The sequence below is a fragment of the Anopheles stephensi genome, chromosome X (genome assembly GCF_013141755.1).
Source record: "Anopheles stephensi strain Indian chromosome X, UCI_ANSTEP_V1.0, whole genome shotgun sequence".
NCBI lineage: Eukaryota > Metazoa > Arthropoda > Insecta > Diptera > Culicidae > Anopheles > Anopheles stephensi.
Window position 1 is genome coordinate 16,129,549 of NC_050201.1, and position 25,546 is coordinate 16,155,094.

Here is a 25,546-nt window from a genome sequence, read left to right on the forward strand (position 1 = left end):
ACTATCCCTCTCCGTACCTTAGCGAGACCTGGAGGTTTTGCAGAGACCGCTACACTACACCATTACCCCCACACCTTCTTCTTCCTCTTCCTCCCTTTTCCCGACTCTTGCGCACACACGTAGGTTCTACCGTTACCGGGACGACCTGCGGCGCCTCGACGACTCTTTTGCCAATTCTTCCGGCGCTGTATGCAAGCAGTGCTCGGGGGGTGCGAACGATTATGGCCCTTGCACACGGGGCTAGGAAGAGGTGTCGGGCAGCGGTTACGGATCGGGTTGTTCTGTCGATCGCACACACCGAGTGCGATTTGCATAACACACTTACACACACGTGTACAATTACGGGCACGTACACGAGCGCGAGCGCGCGCGCGCGCACATGCATGCAACAAAACCACGCACACACACCATCATGACACGGGACACGGGCACACGTAGGCACGCACGCACACACGCGCGGGGACACGGGCACGAATGGGGGAAAGCAAGAGAGGCGCGACAGTGCACGAACACCAGTGCGTCCACCAAACGCTGGCTTTTCTTTGGTTTCGATGATTATTTGGGTGAGCAAAATGGTTTTTCTTTTCGCTGAGTGGTTGATTGTTTCGCAGGACGCCGTTTTCGAGAGGCACGATGCTTCGGGGAGGGGGGAGGGACAGGAAGAAAGTGTGGCGAAGAACCTCACGACGGGGGGGACACACAAAACCAAGCACACAAACACTTCCTTCCTGCCTTTTGTTGTTGCCCACACACGATCTTACGTCACGGGACGGCACTTTACGGGAGATAAACAAGCGGCCAAGTTTTGCAAGACGGGATAATGGTGATACGTTGGTGCAGAAGTTGGATCGGGGAACTTCGGAACCAAACTCCAACTCCAACGACACTTTCTCTCACTCTCTCACATACCATCACACCACCGCAGGATTTTTGGGGGGATAAGCGAGAGCTTTATGAAAATCTTTCCTACTTTTCCTACCATATGAAAATCTAGCTAATCCAACAAACTTCTACTCTGGCGCCACGTTTGGGTTAAAGGGGGAAAAAGCAACACCCGGAGGCACAATTTTCCTAAATATTCCTATCCAGTTTAACAAAAAAAATGTTTCTTCCCAACTATAAACTGTTTTCCATGCATTTGTATCTGTGAATGTGTGTGTTTTATATTGTTCCTTCCGGCTGGCGTTATTAAAGGTTTTTCTTTTTGCACTCCTTCCACACGTACACACACACACTGAAGGAGAAGGTGTGCGCGTGCGCACACGCACACGGTGGTCGTTTGGAAAAAAGCAACGAAAAACGCTTTACCATACAACGCACACACACACATACGCACAGCGGTAACACAAACAAGAAGAAAAGCGCCGCGACTTTTCTGCACTGATTTTCCTCACACACATACACACACACTCACCCCCAGCTCTGGGTTTGCTCCAGGTCGCTTCCTTTTTTGAACCCCCCTACCTGCCTACCTACCCCCTCCCCCCAGCCCTCCAGCACCACCTTCATTGCCCTTTTCCACCTTCACATCCCATTCTAAAGCAATAACGAGGAAGGTAGGTGGGTGGCAGCAAGGGTGAAAATGGGAAAGCGGCGTTTAAAACGCATTATCTCCTGTTACCTGTGTGTGGTATCTCCAATTTTTCGAACGCAGCGAGGTTTTTCCCCGACTGGAAAATGTATTTTCCTTACTGACTTTTTACCAGTGAGCAATGTAAGCTAGCTTTTCGGGAAGATTAGCACGGTGTGTGTGTGTTGAGTGAAGGGTTTTTGCCTTTTTCTGCTCTCTCTCTCTCATTCTTTGATAGCGTGGAAAGGAATGGACAGGAATGGAACAGGGCGCCAGGGGTTGCGGTAGGGATCGTTTCCCGTACCTGTTTCCTTCTCGTTCTCTGCCGGGCGACATCCACCGGACATACTATCTCGCTTCCGCTCTAGCTGGCCATCTTCTGTCCCGCTTCCACTTTCCAGGAATGAAGCTTGACGGTAGCTCTCGCTTTCTTTCGCTCGCTTGTTCTTTCTCCTGTTCGCTCCACGTGCGAAGCGTACTGGGAAAAAGTGGGATGGCGGAGACCGAAGGTATATACTGCACCAAATTCCGCGGTGTGCGTGTGTGCTTTCTCGCTCGCTCTCTCTCTTTCTTTCCCTCTCGCTCTCGTTGACGCACGCGCGCGTACACAACGGTACGCTTCCCGTTTGTTCTCCCTCACGCTCACGCACTCTCGCATTGCCCCCCGACAAACACACACACACACACACGTACACGCACACAGACGAAACTTGAACCGTGATGCCAAAAAGGAAAAAAAAGAAAACCACCGTTCACCGTTTCACCATCAACACACGCACCCGTCGGTTTAACCGTCGTAACGCAACGCAACCAGCGGCCAACGAAAAATTACACTTTTCTTCCATACAGATTTGCTGTCACTGGATACGGTGAATGTGATTAATAGCATTTTTCCTGTGCAACCCGCATGAAAAAAAGGATCTAGCGGGCAACAACCTTCGTTTTCTTTGAATTCAGCACTCCGGGACAGTGTTGGTTGCTGTTGCTACTGTAGCTGCTGCTGCTGCTGCTGTTGCTGCTGCTGCTGCTGCTCCGTTGCTCTGCGCTACTGCTGCGCTCCAGTACGGTCGCTTACTGAACGGTCAGCCGTGGCTGCGTCGTTAGGTTGGCAGCAATGAAAACGCTGTGAGCGCCCGCTCAGCGCCACCGCAATCTCAAAAATCACACAGGTTTTTCGGTACGGGAGTGAGCGCCTATAATCAATTTCGAGCACACGCGCTGGCGGCTCGCTGCTGGAAAAGAATGGCGCGATCAATACGGCGAGAGAGCAGAACCGGTTAAATGGAGAGTGCGAGAGCGAGATGGGAAGCACGAACGCATACGAAATTGGGCGCGCGCGCATACGGCCAATGTACGTGCGCGAGGGAGTGCGAACGAGATGTATGTGCCCTTTTTAGCGGAGCGTGAGTGATTTTCGTTCTCACTCTGTCGCTCTCCCGCTCGTGAGCGCTTACGGTAGAACTCACCGAAAAATCTGATCTGAAAATTTAAATTCTTCGCTGGTGGTTCGATTCCGTCGACAGGCAGCTGCACCTGCGTTCAATGAAATCGCTGCACCAAATGCTTTTTCAGCTCTAGGTGGATTTTGATAAGTTTTAGTTCATGTTTTTTTTTGTATTTAAGTCACTTATGTTTTTTTTAAAATAAATCACAATACTTGTTCCGATCTGTAGTTTGATGGTTCATTTAATCGATTAAATAATGTACTTCAAAATGTGTTTTCTTATAAAAATGATTGAAAAATAAGTTTTTTTTAATTCGTTTGTAATGGCCTGGCCGTATTGCAAAAATGTTTATCTTGCGGGTGCATAAATAGTATTAAGCAAATATTTAAACTTGATAGATATTTTCTTGTTAGTAAAAGATTAATCTGGAAACCATACTTTAAATTAATCAGGCTCCTTCTTCTTCTTCTTCCTTGGCACTACAACCTCGAGAGATCTCGGCATGCCATTTCTGGCTTTCTGTGACTTAATTTTTCCCATAGTAAAGTAGTCAGCTTTACGAACGGGGAGGCGGTCTGGATGGGATTTGAACCCCGGCCCCGCCGTGTGAATCAGGCTGAGCATAACTTAAATTCTTCAACGTAGATTAATTCATACAAAAATCCCAATCACATTGTTCCAGGGACGAAAAAAGAGTTCCTATTTGAAATGGTACGTTATTCTTAAACACTAGGATCGTTATGAAAACTTCACACTAAAACACTAAAAGATTAATTTTTAACAGCATTGTAAAGCCTATAAAGAAAAAACACATTTAGTTGAAATGCATTATTGCACTCAACATTTCAGCGGCATTTTATGTTTAAAGGATGTCTAAAAGACACGAAAAATTTCCTTAAAATAATGATTATCATCTACAATATGCAATGGAAATGCCAACTTTAAGCTGAAAAAATATGTGACCATGGAGAATTTTTTTTAATTTGGTATAACATTGCTCATGCTATCACGGGTGACACATTAATATTGCTTGTTCGTAATAGGCCTATAGGTGGTAATTTTGGTTGGAATAATTCTGAAATTTCTCTGTTAATTTTTTTGTATCCCCTCCTTTTTGACAGAAAATCCCATGCTTCATGTGTGATCTCAGCGATGGAATGATTCTACTTCTCCAGAGTGACAGCAAGTAAATAGATGGTAACTTCTGTCAAATTGGTTTGACAGCAAAATTCCGGAATTATTCCAACCAAAATTACCACAATAAGTGGGATAATTGTTTGGTTTTCAAAATAAAGTATTGTTCAAAATTCAATTTATTTCAACCACCACCAAAGACCGAGCCCGAGATATGATAATTTTCTAAAATTGTTATTTTTGTGAGTTAATGATTCGCAGTTAATGACACACGGTGGTGACAATACGGCGTCAAATCGTAATAATAAATAAATAAATAAATAAATATTTAAATAAATAAATAAAAATTACATTGAATTAGTTTGAACGTGTTTTTTTTAATTGTATTGGTATAAACTCACAAAAGAATGATTTTTGTTTTCAATAAACAAGGCGAAAGTGTTTGTTTTTATGCGTTTGATGAATAAAAAAATATTTAACTATTTTTGTTATCCATGACTTAACATTAAGATGCATTTTTGGCTGTAACATTTCAAACTGCTACTATTATGAACACAATTGTGCCTTTGTAGTTAATTTTCATCGTTCCAACTGTGATTTCATTTCAAAATCGGTGTTGTTTAGTAGATTTTTTTCTACTTGGGGAAGATATGAAATTCAAGTAAAGTTAAATAAAATCTATTAAACCACAATCCTAACAGTTAATCTTTTTTTTCTGTGAGTTGTTCTAAGCAACAAAAAAAGTGCATACATATTTGAAGGCTTTGCGCTGTGAGGTTGCCTGAACAAAATTAATCTCCAAAATTTTTATTACAAAGAAAACAGTCTAAACCAACTTGGAGTATCGTTTATTTTAAACACTTCACATAATACCTCCTTTCGAATGTTTGCTGCCCTTGAGTGACAGTTGGGTTTGCTGGCGATATGTTGTGTTTTCCTCGTTTGTGTTCTCGGTTCGGGTATATGTTGTTGTTCGTTACAATGTGAAAAGTAGTGCTTTTCCATCTGCTCAGGTTGGCGGCTCTGCTGCTAAGCTGTTCTTGAGTCGATGTGTTTCTGTAGCGATACACGGGCGATACACGTCAACATATGATGAGAAAAATGAGAGCTTGAGCTTTGTTCTTATCTAAGAAACTTCAATCATTTAAATAAAAGACATTTTAAATAGACAGACAATTTGAAGAAGAAAACCTTCGCAAGTGTGTTAAACAACTGCCCAAATACCAATAAAAAATTTCTAACGTATCGAAGTGAAAGGAGATAAAACAAGAGAATAAAGTTGTAAAACTACCCCCGCTCGAAGTTTTCAACCGTCAATTCAAAAAAGCCCTTCTTCGCGCATCCACACAACCGCACAAACGTTCGGTTCGATATGACAGCGCACCACGTTCTCGCACACTGCTTTGTTTATTGACCTTCTGCCATGCAACGCGCGTCACATGTAAACACAGCTTCAAACGTCAGCTGGATGGATGCTGCAGCGCTGTCGCGTACAAAATTTCTGCCGTGCATCACTTTCTGACCAGCGCCTCGCACCTTAAGTATCGATTGTGCAGTAAGCGCCGGGTGCTTTGGTTCCGTATTTTACGTTCTTTTCGTTTTAGTGACATAGTTTGTAGAATGCCAAGCGCTCAAACTGCTCTATGAGCGACGTACAACGTAAACACCACGCCCGTATTGCAGAAAAAACCCGTGCCCGGAAAGTGATTGATGATAGCAATTAAATTATAACAGCTGTAGCTGACGCTGAATCGGACAACCAAGCTTCTGCTTCAACATTGGCGCTACAACCTCAAGAGTTCCTGGCCTGGCATTACAAGCTTCCGTGGCTTAATTTACCTGCAGCTGAGTAGTCAGTCCGAAATTGGAGACTGAGTTTTGCCGTGTGCAGATCCGGCGCCGTTTCTGATTCAGCCACCGAATCACGACCGAACAGCGGACCAAGGATGAGCATTTTCACGGGCAATTGCAAGTGTTCGTACACGGTCGGATTGGTGGGTTTGAGCGTTTGTGGCTTCCTGCTGTCACTGTACACATCCTACGTGGAGCTGCGCGCCGAGCATGACCATTCCTACAAAGCGATGTGCGACATTAGCGAGCGCATCAGCTGCACTAAGGTGTTCACCTCAAGGTAGGCCGGTAAATGAGGGGGGGGGGGGGGGGGGCTGCAACTATAAGCCGCAAAGATGAAAGGCTTCAAGCAGCGCAGTGTTCCAAATAACGCGCGCACCCAAATTAATATCATTTAGGGGTTGGTAGATTTTTATTGGCCACTAAAATGAATCGCCAGTGAGTCGATAAAAAAAGGCGACAGAAAAAAGGGAAACGTCTGGCAGAGGCAAAAACAAAATCATGACTTATCAACAACAAGAACAGCATCATTTGCATATACAGTTGCTGTGGGACTCTTAGGGGCCGAATGTTGCGAATGCTAAGAATTTCGCATTTATGGGCTATAAACTTTATCGTCTGCATAATTTGTCGCAGATCGGTAGCCTTGCTATTGGGACCCTGTATTGGGACTCTACCAACAGTGACGGGCAAAACAAATGAGAAAACACACACGCACACACACAAACAGAGGGAAGACAAAATTGAAAACAAGTCTCGGAAAATATAAATATGCGAAAACCAACACCCAACAACCGCCAAACAAAAGTGCATAGCGGGCGTAAAATAAAGCGCGCCGGCGCGCTCTCGTTTGTCAGCCAACATGCACGCGGCGCTTACTGGTTTTGCGCGCCCGACATCTGTTAAAATGCAATAAAAGTTGCATCGTAAAACAGCGGGATATTTGCTACCATGAGTGCTGGAAGATGTTTTGGATTATCTGTTCATGTTGTGTACACTGCCAATTAATATCTTAACACTTGCACAGTTTTATGGCTTTTAAATTGCTCTCTTCCATTGTCTGGATTTTTGTATCTCCCTCTGCCAAGCTCATCCCGAAGTCTCTAACCAGTTTAGGATTTTTTTTAGCCCAAAATATGCGTATCGTTAAGACTTCATCCACACAGACCACTCCAAGGTAAACTAATACGGCTTTTAACTTATCGGTAATAGTTTGCTTCTCTTTTCCAGATATGGCCGCGGATTTGGAATAGTTGGACCGGTTCTCGGTGAAGACTCACTGCTCAATGTACCGAACGGCTTTTACGGCATTTTTTACTACTTTGTCGTGGCGGCATTCAGCTTCAGTGACCATTTAGCCATCTCCCGGCTCAACAGCTACCTGATACTGCTGTCCAACTGTCTGTCGCTGTACCTGGCGTACCTGCTGTACTACGTCCTGGAGGATATGTGCATCGTGTGCGTCACCACGTATGCGGTCAACTTTATCAGCTTGATACTGGCGCTGCAGAAAATTCAGGTACTGATCCGGGACGAGCAGGTTATGCGTGCCTTCAAAGTCAGCAAGACCAAATAGGAAGCACTCAGCACTGTTCGAATCTTTGGTTAAGTTCTTCGTGGAACGGTTAGTAGATGATTGTTACAACAATGTGAACAAACTCGTTTTAATGTTTCTAAACTGTGTTAGTTTGCTGTGTTTTTTTTTATTCGGTACCGTACGTTGCTTCATCGTTATCTCGTCTTTGAATAGCGCTTTTACTGTTATCGGTGCCAAAAATAACTATCTTCAAGCAAATAAGATAGTTCAATGTTTGTGATTGTTAGTCAATAAAAAAATCATTCCAACAAATCAAGAAAGCCAATAGTTTTTAAAACTACACACAAGCATCCCTGTTAACTTTTAGGGTAGTATCATACACATTTTGATATTTCCTTCAAAAATCGATCGCTTCCGCACAAGCCGTAAAGCACAAGTCTGCTTCGTATGGAGTGAAGACTACAAGTTGATTTTATTCTCAAAAAATCCTGTCTTATATACTAAAACAATCCCGAAAGTTAGGTTGTTAGAATGAAAGAAAAAGTTCGAAAGAGATAGCACGTCTTTCGGCCTGAAGTAACATAAACCTATAGTGTCGAGCGTATCCTGAACCTTGAAGCGACGCTCTCTTATCTGTTTATGTTTCCGGACCGTAAGATCACGTGGAGGATCCTTTTTTTATGGCTCTGGGAAATGCATCGCACATCGTCCTATGCATATTTTGATAGGCTAAATCTATAGTGCAAGTGCGTATGTTTGTTTTCCTATTTTGACCTGTGTGTCGTTTACTCTATTCGCGAGTGATTTTCGCGACGAGTTTTATGACACGTGCTGACACGTTACCATTGTTTATCATAGTTTAATTTTTCCTTTTGGTACGAGGCCTTCCTGTGAGTTTATGTTTTTTACCTAAAATAATATTTGCCGGTGATAATTTACCCTAAACATCTTGACATCTTGACAGCATCTTGACCTTGCTTTCCATCAGACTCGGCCTATAGTCAAACAATAGTCTCTCGATGGCGTTAACAAGACATGCAGCATTTGTTCGACCTTGAACGTTTGATAGTTGAACATTAGCTAGATTTTTTCGTAGATTATAGTTGGGACTTCGCACACCCTTTGAAGTTCCACTTTTTTGTTGAGATAGCCAATTTCGTATCTAAGCACCAGCTCACCGCATATTACCGCTTCGTAGTGCCCTTCGACGTTGACCGATGTTATCTAATTGTTGATAGCAGACCAACTGTTTCTGCCGGATGAAGAATGATGCTCTGAAGACTTCTTTGATGCCGGTTGAACTCAGACGTTACTGATGAAATGCGTAGCCCTTGCGCGGGTGCGTTGCAATTACCTGACTTTTAATATAAAGAGAGTCATAGTCGATTTTTTCGAACATTTGAGCTAATCTCTTCAATACTACTCTTTCAGAAAACTAATGTTTTTTTTTTCTCTCTCAATGTCTATTTGACGATTGTTTAATATCTTAAAAATTTTAAAGTTAAAATACTTGAACGCTTCATTTGTGTCAATTTGATTTGATAAATTTTCTTGTCTTCTGATATCATTTTGTGGCATGCAAGAAGCTATTTTCTTTTGCTAATAGTTCGTTGGTTGCAATCAAATATGTAATCAATCCCCTTGTTGTATTACCCAGAACTTCAGCTGAAAAGAGAAATAACATGATTAATATAAAGGTCGATAAATTGTGGAACTATTCCCTGAGGCCTTTGATTAAGCCAATTTGCCTTTTTCCTATAGGCTTAATCGTTTGTGTGATTGCAGTAGCTTTCGTTGAGCTGGCTGTCAAAACTGGGCTTTTGCTGTATCAGGAATTATTTTCTTACTTTTCATCTTTATTGCTGGTAATTCTTTATCAATTACCTCTTCAATCATATTTTCTTCATGAATTCCTATGAAACTACTTTCAATTGGTCCTTTATTGGGTAGCCTTTGTTTCTTGTTTAACGGTGATTCAAACTTTTGTTTGCCGTAAACATTCAAATCCGCCAGTTCATTGACTGGACGGCGGTATTTCCCGTGTAAAGTGTTTACAGGTATAGATCCTTTTCGATCTTTTTTCATGTGTACTTCCATAAAAACGTTGGAGTTTGCGGTGCAGTTAGAAATCCTATTTCTTTTCTTTTTTGTGGTTGATGCCTGAAAAACTGAATTTTCATTTATTAATTTGTAGTCCTTTTGACGAATCTCCCTGGATATGTCTCTCTTAGGCTCATGGCTATTGATATCTCTTCAAATCGTTTTTTCAGATTCCATTTTTCGTCTTTTTACTGATTGTTTTAAGCTTGACTTCGCAATATCCGTAGGAAGAAAAATTTGAAAAATTGGTTTCAATACAGACTTTTCTACTGAATATTTGTTGGATATTGTTTTACAAAGACTTTCTTTCTCTTGTACTATCATGGAATATTCCTCTTCTATGCTTTCGGCTGTTTTTCCGTAAATAAGCCAACCTAATCTTGCCCTCATTGATATCGGTTCTGTGGGTTTACCATATTTATGTTTAAACCCCATCAGTAAATGATTGTTATTCAAGGCGATCATTATAGTGGGTTGAATGTTTTGAAATCCTGAAACAGGAAGATTAGCAAGGTGAGGATATCTTTTGCTTAGATCATCATAATCTAAAGATTGAACAGGTAATTTCAAATCTTTAACCGTTCTCACATTCTTCAGTAGAATACCCTTTTTAGTTGGACCCTTGATTCTTAATTCCACGTTTTGACTTTTTACGTGTTCAGTCTGTTTGCCTTGTGTCCAAAGTAATTGGAGCGGGTTTACTTCCCCATTTAGGTTAAGTTGACGCGCAAATTTTTCTTCTAATAGGGTTGAGGATGAACCTGGGTCTAAAAGCGCATATGTTTTTATTTTGTTTAGGTTATTTAATAGGTTTATTAATTCAACTGGCAACACTTGGAAGTGCGTTGACGTCGCTATTCTTTTTTCCTGATGATTGTTTACTCCTGCGCTTTCAATATTTTGAGGTACATGAAGCATTTTATGATGTTTATCGGTGCATCCATCGATTCCGCAGTGTTGTGCAGTTTTGCACTCGCTTATTGTATGATTGTTTTCCTTCAAACAACCAAGACATAAACGTTTATCCTGTGCAACATTCATTCGCTCAGACGGAATCCTTTTTACCAATACATAACATTTGGTCGTATTATGCGATTTTTTGCATATTAGGCATTTAAGGGTTTTTTTGTCTGTTTCGTCTAATCTTCTTTCGCCTAGAATCTGGTTTTGTAAAACCTTGGGCATTTGTCCTTGATCGTGAAAGTTAACGTTTTCTGCGTACGCCCTTGTGCCTTAAGATTACTGACCGTTTTAATCGTTTCCGCAAACGGCTTCAACCAATTACAGAATTCATCGAGCGTTTGTATCTCGATGTTTGACAAATTCCTGTTTATATATTCTGCTCTAGCAGGTATTAGATTTTCAGGAAGTTTCGTTAGCAATTCCCTTACCAGGCGATGATCGTTTAGATATTCTGGCTCGTTTAGATATTCATCAATTTGATGTTAAAAATGAGATTTTCTAACGCTATCGTCATATCTTCAACCACGGTTTTATTATCCTTCGATTGTATTCTACGAAATCCGTCTCCGAAATCCTTGTTTAAGTGTTCCATTATTTCTGGAAGGTTATCGGCATCCATCAATAACTGCTGAACTTTTCGTAGAGCTGGCCCGTATAATGCCTGATTTAGTCGAGATAGGTTTTCGATATTGTTATATTTACCTTCCTCGGTTGTACTAAAAAATGCCTTTTTTAAATTGGGCCAATCTGATGGATTGCCTCCGAATTTTGCTAACTGCATGAGAGCTTGTCTCTTTACCAGTGTTTCTATGTGCGATGGTTCTTGGCCTTTATTAATCATAGACGAAAACAGCTTGTAAAATTCCTGCGTTTGATTTTTTGCCGGCTCTTGTTGAGCAAGTATTAAACGCGTTAACAAAGCCTCTGTTTTATCTACCTCTAGTGTGCCAAGACCCTTTGCCGTTGCCTTAACCCGATTGAGTTCATAGGCTATTTTTTGGCATTTGACGCACAACCAATGCTCATCTGGCTTAGGTTGTCTCGTCAATTTCGTACATACAAGATGAAACCATCTAAAGCACTCACCAGAATTCAATCTGTTTTCGACTTTTCTTTCGTTTTCTCCAGTAAATGTCGTCTTAGGGGTCCGTTTGCTGCCGTCCGTTCGCTTCCGTTTGGGTTGTTCACAATCACTGCACTGAACGTTCGGTGGATAGCTTATTCTTTCTTCTGAATCGCCGTAGTTCTTCTAGTAATCAAAGCCGTGTTTTTTCACTATTTTCTTTATAGTTTAATCACACTTAGCACTTATGCACTTTGATTTTAGTCAATTACTCACAGTTAACTGACTGTCGTAGCAATAGTTTACTGTCGTAATGACAATTGCACATCAACCCTTTTATGGCGCCCTTTTTATGAGCTTGTAACCAATATTTCACTCACAACGTTCAATCAAGACAATAAGGTTGACGATATTGATCGTGAACCTAGAATTAAAAATTGCTCGTGGTTCGGTCCGTCGTTGTTCGAAACTATCAATGGTCGCGAACTAACTTGCGGATTACAAATCCTCTCTGGAGCCACCAATGTTAACTTTTAAGATAGTAACATACACATTTTGATATTTCCTTGAAAAAGAGAATATCGATCGCTTCCGCACAAGCCGTAAAGCACAAGTCTGCTTCGTATGGAGTGAAGACTACAAGTTGATTTTATTCTCAAAAAATCCTGTCTTATATACTAAAACAATCCCGAAAGTTAGGTTGTTAGAATGAAAGAAAAAGTTCGAAAGAGATAGCACGTCTTACGGCCTGAAGTAACATAAACCTTTAGTGTCGGGCGTATCCTGAACCTTGAAGCGAAGCTCTCTTATCTGTTTATGTTTCCGGACCGTAAGATCACGTGGAGGATCCTTTTTTATGGCTCTGGGAAATGCATCGCGCATCGTCCTATGCATACTTTGATAGGCTAAATCTATAGTGCAAGTGCGTATGTTTGTTTTCCTATTTTGACCTGTGTGTCGTTTACTCTATTCGCGAGTGATTTTCGCGACGAGTTTTATGACATGTGCTGACACGTTACCATTGTTTATCATAGTTTCATTTTTCCTTTTGGTACGAGGCCTTCCTGTGAGTTTATGTTTTTTACCTAAAATAATATTTGCCGGTGATAATTTATCCTAAACGAAAGGTATTTAGTCATTTAAAGTTTTTCATCTAACTCGTGCATGCCTGTCAGTTTAGCTCAATTTTATTTGGTCGCGTTCGCAACAATCCCAATCTGTGGAGTGATGGATTACTAGAAGTGAGTTCAGGTTTTTTTTAATTAGACATAATGCTCACGCTGCTTAATGTTTGCTCATACAAAAAAATATCACAAGCGTGACTAAACTCCAATTTTGCAGCATAAAAAGAGTGAAATAATTTTCTAGCTGCATTTTCGTCGTAAATTGAAGAGTTTTTGATGTGTTAAATTGCTAGTGGTACAAGTGTGCAGGCTCGCATTTCCGCCACAGCAATTTTCAAACATAAACGTCCCATGAAACGTCATCATCGTCTGTCTAGCTCGCATTGACAACCAGCTGTGCGTTGTCAACAATAGCATGCCATCTCGCTCTCTCCTATCGCGATGCAGCTGCCAGCCAACTCAAAACACAGCTGCCATGTCGGGTCGCTTGACAGTTCACCTGTACGTGCACGCACACTTCCATCGCGAACCGTACGCACACAGTCTACCCGCCCCGATAGCGCATTGAGACGTGGTCAATGGTAAACGCCAGTGTGGATGCTTCGTGGACACATATCGAGGCTTGGAAGCAAGGTACGTACCAGCGCGCGTTGGCAGTTGTTTCAAGTGATACGGTGTGCTAATGGTTAAAATTTTGTGAGTACAGAACGTACAGAGCACGAAGTGAAACCATTTCCGGTTGGCGGGCTGAAAGCCAAACACCCTCCCCTCAGAGTACCACGACGACGATCCTGCTCATCAGTGTAACGCCATCTGCAAGATGTGTGTAATGTGTACACGAACGCATTTGTTATCCACACGTCGTCGACAGAGTGATACCGATCAGTAAACCGGATAGGGCAATCGTTGCAACAGTGCGATATTTCCTGCGGATATCTTCCACCTCTCGCTGCCACTCGGCACCATTGTTGCTTGCTTTGCCCACCGTCGTTCACACCCGTCGTCGTCGTTTTCGGGGCGCAGTAACGTATCGTTGTCCTTTACCTTGTATGTAAAAATAAAACGGCAAATCTGTCAAGCGCGTTACGGGCCGCGACGGTATACAAAGTTACGAACGACCACCATTTAGTGGAGCAGCAAGTGCGCCTTTCACCATGGCGATGCTGCTGAAGCGTCCGATCGGCACCCTCGTCAGTGGGTTGCGAAGTGTTGGTGGTGGTAATCGGAACAGTGGTGGTGGTGGTGGTGGTAACACACCCTTACTGGACAACGGGTATGCGGGCGGGGGAACCGGTGTTACGGCAACCGGACCGAACCATGACGGTGGCATGCGCCAAACGCTGACCATCGTGTTTCTGTGCATCCTGTGGTACATCGTGTCGAGCAGCAACAACGTCATCGGGAAGATGATCCTGAGCGAGTTCCCGTACCCGATGACGGTTACGATGATACAGCTGACCAGCATTACCGTGTACAGTGGACCGTTCTTCAATCTGTGGGGCGTCCGGAAGTATGTGGACATTTCTTGGCGCTACTACTTCACGTTCATCGTGCCGCTGGCGCTGGGCAAATTTTTGGCCTCGGTAACGTCCCACATTTCCATCTGGAAGGTGCCGGTTTCGTATGCTCACACAGGTTAGTGGCGGGTTGGAAAAATGGGCCCCTAATGCTTTGTTTTTGTTTGACTAGTACAGGTGGTTCGTACGGACTTAACACGGCAGAATATAAAATCCCGCTCAGAGACAGTTGCCTAAGTACCCCGGATGAAGGGGTGCAATCAATCAAGGAGTGCCCAAAAATGGCATGGCCTTCATCGGTGGTTCTCCAGCAATCAATCACATCCTTCAAAATCCAACAATCAACCCAACCCATCAAACGATTTAATGCAAATCTAATTTAAAGAACCTGCTGTCCAGCTCGCAAACTCTCACTAATGCTGATATCTTTCCGTTTTTTTTACAGTGAAAGCAACGATGCCCCTGTTCACGGTGATCCTGTCCCGGGTGATAATGCGCGAACGACAAACGAAAGCCGTATATCTCTCGCTGATGCCAATCATTGTCGGCGTCGGTATTGCCACCTTGACGGAGCTTTCGTTCGACGTGATCGGGCTGATCAGTGCACTGATTGCGACGATGGGCTTCTCGCTGCAGAACATCTTCTCCAAGAAGGTGCTCAAGGAGACGGGCGTACACCATCTGCGGCTGCTGCACATCCTCGGCCGGTTGGCACTATTTATGTTTCTCCCGGTTTGGATCTATGTCGATCTGTTCAACGTGATGAAGCATCCATCGATCGTAACGTATCCCGAAACAATTTCTCTGCTCCCATTTTATACATAGAATTCACATGAGTGCTTTTTTCCAGGTGACGGGAGACTATCGGGTGATTGCGCTGCTGTTTACCGACGGTGTGCTGAACTGGCTGCAGAATATCCTCGCGTTCAGTGTGCTGTCGCTGGTGACGCCGCTTACGTACGCGGTGGCAAGCGCGAGCAAGCGCATCTTCGTCATCGCCATCTCGCTGTTCGTCCTGGGCAACCCGGTGACCTGGCTGAACGTGCTCGGCATGCTGGTGGCGATACTGGGCGTGCTGTGCTACAATCGGGCAAAGTACTTTGCCCGCCGCCAGCAGGACACACTGCTACCGTACGCGTACGGTGCGAAAGACGGTGCCGGTACGAAGGGTTCCAGCTCCACCCTTGCCAGCAACAGCAACGGGCGACGGTATCAGTACGCTCCGCTGCACGCGAATGGCGGTGTTCCGGTGCCGGAGAATGTACTGCTAGCGAATGGTGGTGCGTCCGCGATGGGCACGACCGTGCACAGTTTGATGCCCAGCGTAGCACCAACCATCCCGATCACCGTATCGTCGAATATGGCCACGTCGAACAGCAGCAGTACCAACGGTAGGTTACTGTTCGTTTAAGGCAGCGTTCTGCGATGAAAAACGGATAGAAATGGACGGGACCTGATCCATGCCTGAGCGCTAGGGACGGAAGAACGACAACAAACGGCAAAACGTAGCTAATTAGCTGAGCGCCGTGCTGCGTGGGACAACGTGGTTATAGTGCGGTAGTAATTTATATGTCTTACAATAATAACGACTGTCCCGACGACCCGATTAGCGCGACTGAAACACCTCCCTTTGTAATATAGAAGACACACATACACGCACACACACACATGCGCGCGATGTATTGTTTTGCCACAGATGCTTAGCCACTTGGTGGGGGAAAGTTAGTTAATACTTTGCTAGAAACTGCTTTTTCTGTTTGAATAACCATTACCTGTGTGACGAAGCTAGGACATAGAATAGGAATTATTTTCTTTTTTGTTTTTTTTTTTCGCAAGAGTGAAAATAATTCTTGGGAGACGGTTATAACTTCACAACAATTTAAGCAAACCATCATTTCTACAACGACAGTATTTTTTTTCAAATAAGGCGAATTGTTTTTTGTCTCACTGTAAGCACCAAGTCTGTGTCCTGTGCTGCAGCAGCAGCTGGTCATCGTTGCGATTGGTTTGCCGACCGTCAACGTGCATACATATATCGCGTGTTTGTTATTAGAAAATGTACATAGTTAGGAAAATTGGGGGAATGAGTTTCACGTGCCCGAAATCTTTTAGCCCAAGACTGTAACGGTTGCGTGAGACAAGAAGCGGGTGACGGAACGGAGTGGTGATGTGTGCGTATGATGCGTTCCTTTTTTCCATTTTTTCCGGCGTTTTGATCGTTACGATTATCTATGATTTATCTTTTCCACGTATCTGTTAACGTTTCTTAAGCAATATTAGTTTTACGTTCAACACACACACGCGATTGTATTACGGTTACCTCTGTGTGTACTTAGAAAGACAGGTAACAGCGCATAGGATCGATCTTGATGCTGAGAGCAACACGAAAATCATTAAACGTCATCCACATCTGAGTTTTTGCTCAGCGCTGCTTGTTTCTACACCCATTTTTGTTCTTTGTTAAATATTGTTTCACTTTGTATATTCCTTTTTTTTAAGTAATTGTTTTTTTCTCATTATTAAAATATTAGTAGCTAATAGAAAACCCTTGAGGTGGTCCAGTGGCCGAGGCGACAGTGGCGCCGGTCTTCACACAGCAGGACCGGGCAGGTTAAAATCCCATCTGGACCGCCTCCCCGTACGCAGCTCTGACTATCCAGGTACGGGTAAAATCAAGTCACAGAGCGCCAGAAATGGCAGGCCCGAGACCTTTCGAGGTTGTAGTGCCAAGGAAGAAGAATAAGAAGAAGTAGAATAGAAAATCTAACCACCAACCCGCAAGAAGTAAGATTTTGCGTAATTGGAAGCAGAAGACGAAATGTTAAAAACCGCTAGACAATTTGTTTAAAAACCTGGTTTTTCGTTCTAAAACAATTAAATTTGCTTAGCAAAACAAATAAAACGAAAACGAAAAAGGAAATGGTGGAAAGCGAAATGCGAAAATGAGGGGTCAGAAATGTGGAAAATAAATGTTGACGGGAGGATGTGGCTATGAGTAAATTTAATATGTTCCATAGCTCAAAAAAGGTTATATTTGGTGTGTTTTTATGTAACTGTAATCTTTTCGTCTTGTTGAATACCGCCTACAAGAATTTCTCCCTTATCTTACAAGATCGACTTGTCCCATTCGTTTAAGAGATAGTCGGAAACTATCAAAGAGGATTCCGAAACGGAAAATCAACCACTGACTAGATCTTCACGATGCGGTGAATCTTGGAGAAGATGGCGGAGCAGCAGCTTCACCATCTCTTAATTGATTTTAAAGCCGCATATGACAGCAAAGCGAGTGTAAGCCTATCCAACGCAATGACCTCTTTTGGAATCCCGGCTAAACTTGCCTTAGACTTGTAAGAATGACAATGGCCAACATTACAGGAAAACTATCAGGGCCCTTTGCTACCACCAAGGGTCTGCGTTAGGGAGATGCCTGGCTTGCCTGTCTCCTTTTCAATCTGGCGCTAGAGAAAGCCATCCGTGACTCGGAGGAGGAAACTTTGGGGACTATCTACTATAAGTCAATCCAGATCGTGGCATACGCTGATGACATAGATATCATTGGTTTGAGGTTCTCCTATGTACCAGAAGATTACCAAAGGATTGAGCGAGCGGCATAAAACCTCGGGTGGAGATTAACGATGCGAAAACCAAAATGATGGTAACACCACCAGCGGCCATGCTAACAAATACTGATCTACTCAAGGGTTATGTATAGATAGGTGACCGCACCTTCGAAGCCGTCCAAAACTTCACCTATCTGATTAAAAGTCAGTCATTGATGTTGAGTTACGCGCAAGGGTGCTCGCTGCTAGCCAGCCAACAGCTCCGTTCTGTCGCGACGGAGGAAGCTGGGACTGTACAAAACATTTATAGTCTACAGTGCTCACATACGCCTCTGAGACTTATGGACTCTGTCCAAAACTGACGAAGCCCTCTTAGCCGGCGTTCGAGAGGAAGATGCTCAGAAGGATTTTTGGCCCCGTATGTGTGGAAGGACAATGGAGGAGCCGCTACAATGACGAGCTCTACGAGCTGTACGATGATCTCACTATCGAGCAGCGCATTAGACTCGCCAGGCTCCGGTGGGCTGGCCACGTCATGAGAATGACACCGGACGACCCAGCCCGTAAAGTCCTTTTAGGCCGTCCACACGGACAGAGGAGGCGTGGTAGGCCCAAATTGAGATGGAGTGATGGCGTTGATTCGTCCGCCAGAACGGCCGGAATAACCGATTGGCAGACGAAGGCGTGGAACCGTGGGCGGTTGGGAGGATTGTTGCAGCAGGCCAAGGCCGCGAAGCGGTTGAAGTTCCGATTAAGTAAGTAATTAAGTAGTCTTCTCGTCGAATGCCTAGGCCAAAGTGCTTGAGTTGCTTGCAATTGGCCTCCACGGCCTATTCGAAAAACAGTTCGAATTTTTGAAAACATTGCAACACGTAATGCGATTTCGAATGGAACAACACAAGAAAATTGAAATCTTATCTCGCATCACAATCGGTGTAGCAAACGTATATATTATGATAACAATTCAACAATGTAACCATTACGGTGCTGCTCGGTGTAATTCATTGTATGGAAAACTATGGAGACATCACTCTGGAACATCCGTCTGTATTGCTTGTCATTAAGCAAAGAAAGTTGATAAGGTACAGGGTTGTAAAAAGGTATATTGTCTATAGCGTAACTATTTTCCCTACACATACACAGGTATCCCATCACTCTGTAACCACTATCTACATGCATACCATTTGAACTGGAGGTTCGTGTTGTGGGAGTACTTCCGTTTAGCACTGAGTAGAGTCCATAGCTCTAATTCTACCTAGTATTTAAAATTGGGTCTGTGTTGGGTATCGCGACCTCCTTTACTGCAGCAACGAGGCAGCAAAGATTTGGCGCATGATCTGCGGCAGCTGGTCCAGATCCATGCACACAAACGCCTTGCCAGCGGTCATATTTTCCGCCACCACCTTCGCCTCATCGTCCAGGCTGCCGATGAAGATGACGTACGCTTGCACCCTCGGTGATTGGCGGGCAAGCGCAGTGTTTAGTTTCCGCGGCGTAATACCGTACCGGGCCAAATTAGCATCGCTCAGCACGATCACGATCGCTTCGTCACAGTCCTCCTTGGCAAGCTCGTCGACTGCCTGCTCGGTCGCGGCAAGCGTATGGTCGCCGCTCCAACAGAACTGTGCGTGCGCATGCATCATCTTGATCGTTTCTAGCCGGCGTTTCGCGTCCTTCGGTGGGTTGTTTTCGTTTACGAACGGGACGGCAACCGCTTCCCCGCTGTGCCCAACGATATCGTACCGGATTTTGCCCTCGAATCCATCGAACGCTTCCATTACCATTACGGTCGCTTCCAGCTCACGGTCCAGCCGTCCATCGTACCCGTTGAAGCGGTACATCGAGCCAGACACGTCCACCACCAACTTCAAGCGTTTGGGTTTCTCCTGCGGTTGACCCGGTTCCGGATCTTGCTCGGCCCGCTGCTTGTAGATCGCTCGTTCACCCGTCAACCCCTCGACCAGCTTTGTGTCGTCTAGTTCGCCAGCACTTCGATGTCGCTGCCACTGGCGCTCGCGAGCCCGGGCTTGCAATGCCTGCAAGGTAATCCGCAACTGCTGAACCTGTCGGCGAACCGGTTCCGCATACTGTTCGTACACCTTGTGCTCGTACGGGCTCATCTGGATTTCACGCAGCTTCTCTTCGAACGCTTTGCGGTTCATTTCGCGTGCTGCCTGCTTTACCTCCTCCGGTATGTCGTCCTTTTCCGCGTCGGACAGCTGATGCACCTTGTGCCCCGCGTCCAATCGGTACGGTCCACCTTTCCCACCGAGCCCGGCCGTATCCCGGCCTCCAGTACCACCCGCCCACGTGTTCCCACCAACGTGCGGATCGTTGTTCGGGTCAACCTTACCGTGCTTCGGCCCAGCCACATCCTTCCCACTGTGGCTACGCACCGTAAGCTGCAGTTCGCGCTGGCGTCGCATCGCCGCAATCGCTTCACAACCCTCCGCATACTCTCCTATCGGTAGTCCGTGGCGTAACAGCACCGCTGTTACTTGGTCCAACGTTTCCGGCGCGTACCGATCGTAATCCAACACATTGCCAATCACTTCCGCCAGTGCATCGGACGGGAAGCGCTCCAAATGGCGCACTATCGCGACAACTTCGCGCGTCGAGTAAGGATAGTGCAGCGTACCCGCATCCGCCATTTCGCGCAGCTCCGCAAACGCATCCACCAACCGACGTATGGTAGCGACCGGTACCGACGGGCCGTACTGTTGCAACAGGAACATCTCCGACTCGGGCAATGGATTGTCCACCGCGTGGCACGCGAATAAATCACCCAGTGCGGCAAAGAAATCATTTCCGAGGAATGGGAACCCGGGTCGGTTCGCGAGCACAATCATTCGGAAGTCGGGATGCGTAGGCAGGAAGCCGTCCGCCACCTTCGCATCGGTGGATGTGCTCGGTGGGCAAATCTTACGCCCATCCGATAGTAGCATCTCACCGTTCTCGACGAGTGTCTTCAGGATGCAGGTTACGTGTACCGGTGCTTTGTCCGCTTCGTCCACCACCAGCACGTGACCGTACCGTACCGCCTTCACCAGCGGCGAGTCCTCGTACTCGATCCGTCCATCGCGTACTGTGGCCTGTAGCGTAAGCGATTGCACCGTGGTGTCTCGGTGCAGCTGTATGTACTCCCTCGGGCGTCCCATCAGCTGTAGTAAACGATCCACGATTTTGTTCTTGCCCACACCCTGATTTCCCACCAGCAAGAGATGTTCACCGAGCAGAAAGTCCTGCAGGAGACGCTCCATTAGTCGTAGATGTTGCGGCAAGTCGTAGAACACAATGTCCGGTATCTTGCTGACCGCTTCCGTACGATAACGTGGCACACTGGTACGTCCAATGCGTACCGAATCTTCGGTTTGCTCCACCGTAATTGGGTTCCTGATGGTGTTTGCCTCTTCGTTGCTAGGTCCAGTGTAGTTTGGCAGATAGCGGCGCATCGCCGAATCGAGCACGTTGCGTGGCAAGCTAGGCATAAACTTGCTCAGGAATGTGGCGTGCAGTAGGTCGGCTGCATTACGATCCTCCCCGTACTGATGCAACCGGCGGGCGATGCGCAAAAGCTGGCGGGTGGAAAGATTTCCGGCCAGTGTCTGCTGGACCGGATCGGACGATGTGCGCAGATGGTGCGCAACGCGCAGTATCTGTTCCATCGTATCGCTTATCGGGCCGTACAGTTTGTCCAGTACGTGGCGTTCCTCGCGTTCACTCAAACCACGCACCTCGTGGAAAAGGAATAGGCTGAGCGTTTCTGCACTGATCCACGCACCGGATGGACCACTTCGTGTAGGTACGCCGGCCCCATCCGTACCAACATTTTGCGCCGGTTCTGCTAGTGCTATTATGCGAAAGCCTGGATGGATGCGTAGCATGCCGCGTGCTGTTAGATCCTGGTCGGGTTGTGCTGTTTGCAATCGATCGTAACGTTCGTGGGACAGCAGGCGCCTACCATCGTACAGCTGGAGCTCGCGATCGTGTACCAGTCGGTGCAATATACCGAGCGTGCTGTGATGCAACCGATGTACACCATCTAGCACGATCGCATGTCCGGCAAGGGCTGCCATCAGTAGCGGTGAATCCTGCCAGACTGTGTCACCGTTCAGACGTGTGGTACGCTTCTGCAGCAGATCGCGCGCTGTCATGTCCTGGTACAGCACCATCGCTTCCATGTGCTGGTCGTTCAGCAACCGGCACAGCTGTTCGGCCAGAATCGATTTTCCGCACCCTTTCGGGCCAACGAGACAAACGTCACCGACGGCAATGGTTTGCAGCAGTTCCGCCAGCAGCCCGTTTTGGTAGGACGTTGGTATGAATGGTTGACGCTTATCTTCCAGCGGGCTAGCGGTTCCTTGGGCTAGTTGAAACTCGGCCATTTTACTGGGCGAGCGCAATCGTACGTTGAGCAGTCCATCGTCCCGTTTGCTAACACCATCAATTTCCATTCCATGCCCTCCATCACTTTCAGGCGCAAATTTAAGCGATTCCATCAACCCGGTCACGTACGAGCTACCTTCCTTCGCGAGAAACACCGGGTAAGGATAGAATCGTCTTAGCAACTCTTGCTCGGTCAGTGTGCCATTATTGCGTAGCAACAGTCCAGCGTACCGTAGGTTATCGATGGGAAAATCGGGCAGCAGGGCCGAAGCGGACTGGATGCCGAAAGCGAACGATACGAGCTTAGTCAACACTTCCGGGTGGTCTAACGGACCCGCAAGAGCTTTTGCTTCGGTCAGTACCTCCACGTACGGTAGTTCAGCAATATCGCGTGCTTGGAACCGGGAACGGAGCGGTGGATCGAGCGGTGAACCACGGTACCGAGGGACAGGGAGTCCCAGTGCAATGACGCGAAACTTTTCCGACACACGCACCAAACCCCATTTGTCCAGCTGGTCACGGCTGAAGCGCTGTTGGTTGAAAAAGAGATTTGTTGACTTCTATGTTTTGATAACGTCAACTGCGATGAGCTGTACGAGATAATCTGTTATAGACTTTGTTTATGCTCGCCAGCACTAATCACACCATAGCAACATTGTCTCCAGCAGATCCATAGGTTTAATTACTTGACCGACTCTCTATGGTATCACTCACCTCTAGCAAAGCATCGTAATTTTTGGCCGCTATCAGAAACCTTCCATCCTCCAGGTGCATTTCTCGATTTTCCAGCAGATTGTTCAAAATCGGCAACACATTACGTTCGGTTTTCTCCACACCCTCGATCAGCAGTATGCGACCCTCGATCGCAGCACGGACCGCACTCTGATTGTGGTAGGACGCGGTCCCATCCAATATTTCACGCCGCTGCTTCAAATCACTTTCGGTCGTGTCGCGGTTCAGCAGTATGTATTCGACTTCACGACGCGTTAGCTCCGAGTACTGCATCACGATGCGGCGCCGCAAACCGCCGGGCCGCCCGAGCAGCAGTATGTCTTGGCCGAGCTTATCCTTCTGAAGCATCCAGCGGAGATGATGAAGGCGCGTTTGAGACAGCGCAGCCTCACCGGTTTCGCTGATGCTAACTGCAAAGAAACGATTGACTGTTAATCCTGCCTAGTTTCCAAGTGGGAATTGCAGGAAGTGAGCTGCCCACATACCATAACCATTCGGGACCAGTTCGGGACGCAGTGGTACGTCGATCTCTTTCTCCACGTCGTCTATCTGGATGGTGCCACCGGTGGTGGTGTTGCTGGTTGCGTAGTGACGGTTCCATGACACGCCGGTACTTTCCGCTAACGTCGGTTGCTGGTGGGCCAGGATACGCTGCAGCACGTTCATGCGCCTGATTGTTTGCACGTTACGCTGCATGGTGGCACAGGCACTGGCAACTAGGGGTCGGGCGAAAGGGGGAAGCTGGACAACGTCCCGTGGTTAGTTAACTCCAATTAAAGCTGATCCGGTGGTCGGGGTCAAAGTCTGTTTCACTAGTTGCGTGTTCATCGTCGGCACTCGGCACACACGACGATAGGCAACAACCGGACAATGTTTGTCTGTTTTGGCAGCTGATTTTGACAGTCGGGCGAGAGTGAGGGCCTCAACTATCTCTCTTGCTCGCTCTTTCTCTTAGCCCAAGTACGCAATTATTTGCTTGTTGTGAAAGTGTGTAGAAAAAAGACAAAACAATAAAAAAAGGAAAAGTTTAAATGACATTTTCCGCTTGAAAAAAAAGAACAATATTTGATTGTATGAACAACGTAAGCTACCTTTTTCATTTAAAAGAAATTCAGAAACATTGAATTTTGTTTAAAATCATAAATCAATGCGGCAAAAGCATAACATATTGCATTCGGTTTAATAAAGCATATAAACAAAATGATACATGTCTGATAAACAGTTGTACTATGATTTTTGTTTCGTTCACATTTGATTTTAACAGCAGACATATGGTTACATCAGCAGCAGATTAAGCCGGTTCTACACGTTTCGTAATTTGAAAGCTTTTTCAGTGTGTGTATGTATATGGGATAAAGTTTGGCCTAAAGTGTGAATAGATGGGATAAGGTCTGACTAGAAACCACCCCCCAAGCGCCACAAATTGCTTAAAAGACTTCTGAACGGGGTCGTTTAGACTAAAGCTTGAGTCTAAACGGAATGTAAAACGACCACATTTAGCAGGGGTTAAAAGACTGAGCATTCAGGTTTGTGAAAAAGACAAAAGCTACTCAACAATGCTTTCGCCGTTTTCCCATTTTTGCTCATTTTTGCTCATGCTACTTAAATTTAAGATAACTAAGTACCGAAAAGTGTGCGCCGTGAGTGGGGGCCCATGCGCCACAAATTATGCTTAAACCACTGGAAAACAGAATGTCCATATAAAAAAAAATAGAAGTTTCAGAGCTTCAGTGGTTTGATCACTAGATCGTCCTCTCGTTATCTCTGAGTCAAAAAGTTCGGTAAAAGACTCGAGAAGGCCCCCCCCCCCCCCCCTGGAATCTTTTGTGTGCAGCACTGTGGTCTGTCATTTTTATTGCACAGTGGGATATTGTATGGTCATAATCGTTTCATATAAACATTGTGCATTGTTCCCTAATACTGTTACTGGACAGCGAGTAGAGCATGATAATATAAATTGTTAGAAGTGATTTGAAATGTTATTATTCTTATTTTCCTCCTTTTTTGAATATCTATGCCCGGTAACAAGTATCCATCGAACCAAAGATCCGTTACAGTCCGGGAACACAGTGTATGTTGTAAGCCTAATTGGTCCCTCCCAGCGTGACCAAAAATTATTACGTAGCTCCTGTAATCCAATATAAATGGTCAGGATAGAGAAAGGGGGATTTAATCGAATAATAAGCAATTTTTCATTCGACTTCATTCAACTATTTTTGACCACACTGAAAGCACATGGTGAAGCTTTCACAACGTGTACTGCGATTTGCATACATTACGTACATTACGTACAGGCGTAAAACATATAGTGACGAACAAATTTTGTCAGGGGGGGCCTTCTCGAGTTTTTTACCAAAAAAACGTACCACCGCCGAACTTTGAGGCAAGTTAAAAAGACCGTGGAACTTGATGGAGCTATGAAGCTTATTAACAAACGATGCAAGGGGTTCATCCGAACTATGCGGCTTATTAAGAGGCATGCGGTACTTCTTGGAACTTTATACCCATTTAAGAGTGAAAGATGGCCCTTCATGTTGTTTGTTAACAGGATTATGTCAATAGGA

General features: G+C 45.4%; 4 protein-coding genes across 12 annotated transcripts in view; 2 read left to right on the forward strand and 2 right to left on the reverse strand.

Moving 5' to 3' along the window:
- The window catches only part of LOC118511362 (trithorax group protein osa), a 103,333-nt gene extending 100,283 nt beyond the window's left edge, over positions 1-3,050 (reverse strand). For 4 of the 8 annotated variants that reach the window (XM_036054368.1, XM_036054405.1, XM_036054395.1 and 1 more), the window contains exon 1: positions 2,507-3,048. The gene's annotated coding sequence lies outside the window, so the exon portion shown is untranslated. Of the gene's footprint in view, positions 1-17; positions 1,447-2,349; positions 2,431-2,506 lie in introns of those variants that run through there. The other 4 variants (XM_036054375.1, XM_036054385.1, XM_036054339.1 and 1 more) reach the window with 3 other exon arrangements.
- A 2,533-nt stretch (positions 3,051-5,583) lies between these two features.
- LOC118511958 (vitamin K epoxide reductase complex subunit 1) lies at positions 5,584-7,857 on the forward strand. 2 transcript variants are annotated; one of them, XM_036055680.1, is made up of 2 exons: positions 5,584-6,280; positions 7,213-7,857. In XM_036055680.1, exons 1-2 carry the CDS (start codon positions 6,096-6,098, stop codon positions 7,574-7,576), a joined length of 549 nt encoding a protein of 182 aa, XP_035911573.1. In that variant the 5' UTR covers positions 5,584-6,095; the 3' UTR covers positions 7,577-7,857. The 2 variants fall into 2 exon arrangements, with proteins under 2 accessions (XP_035911573.1, XP_035911582.1); XM_036055689.1 differs by having other exon boundaries at positions 5,585-6,280; positions 7,231-7,857.
- Positions 7,858-13,265: 5,408 nt separating this feature from the next.
- Positions 13,266-16,786, forward strand: LOC118511700 (solute carrier family 35 member E1 homolog). Its single transcript, XM_036055114.1, has 4 exons — positions 13,266-13,420; positions 13,494-14,422; positions 14,750-15,084; positions 15,155-16,786. Exons 2-4 carry the CDS (start codon positions 13,942-13,944, stop codon positions 15,713-15,715), a joined length of 1,377 nt encoding a protein of 458 aa, XP_035911007.1. The 5' UTR covers positions 13,266-13,420; positions 13,494-13,941; the 3' UTR covers positions 15,716-16,786.
- Positions 16,787-18,787: 2,001 nt separating this feature from the next.
- LOC118511421 (von Willebrand factor A domain-containing protein 8) lies at positions 18,788-23,884 on the reverse strand. The gene is made up of 3 exons (XM_036054506.1): positions 23,468-23,884; positions 22,965-23,392; positions 18,788-22,780 (listed from the first exon to the last, which is right to left on the reverse strand). The coding sequence occupies exons 1-3, from the start codon at positions 23,676-23,678 to the stop codon at positions 19,163-19,165; spliced, it is 4,257 nt and encodes a 1,418-aa protein (XP_035910399.1). The 5' UTR covers positions 23,679-23,884; the 3' UTR covers positions 18,788-19,162.
- Between the last annotated feature and the right edge of the window lie 1,662 nt (positions 23,885-25,546).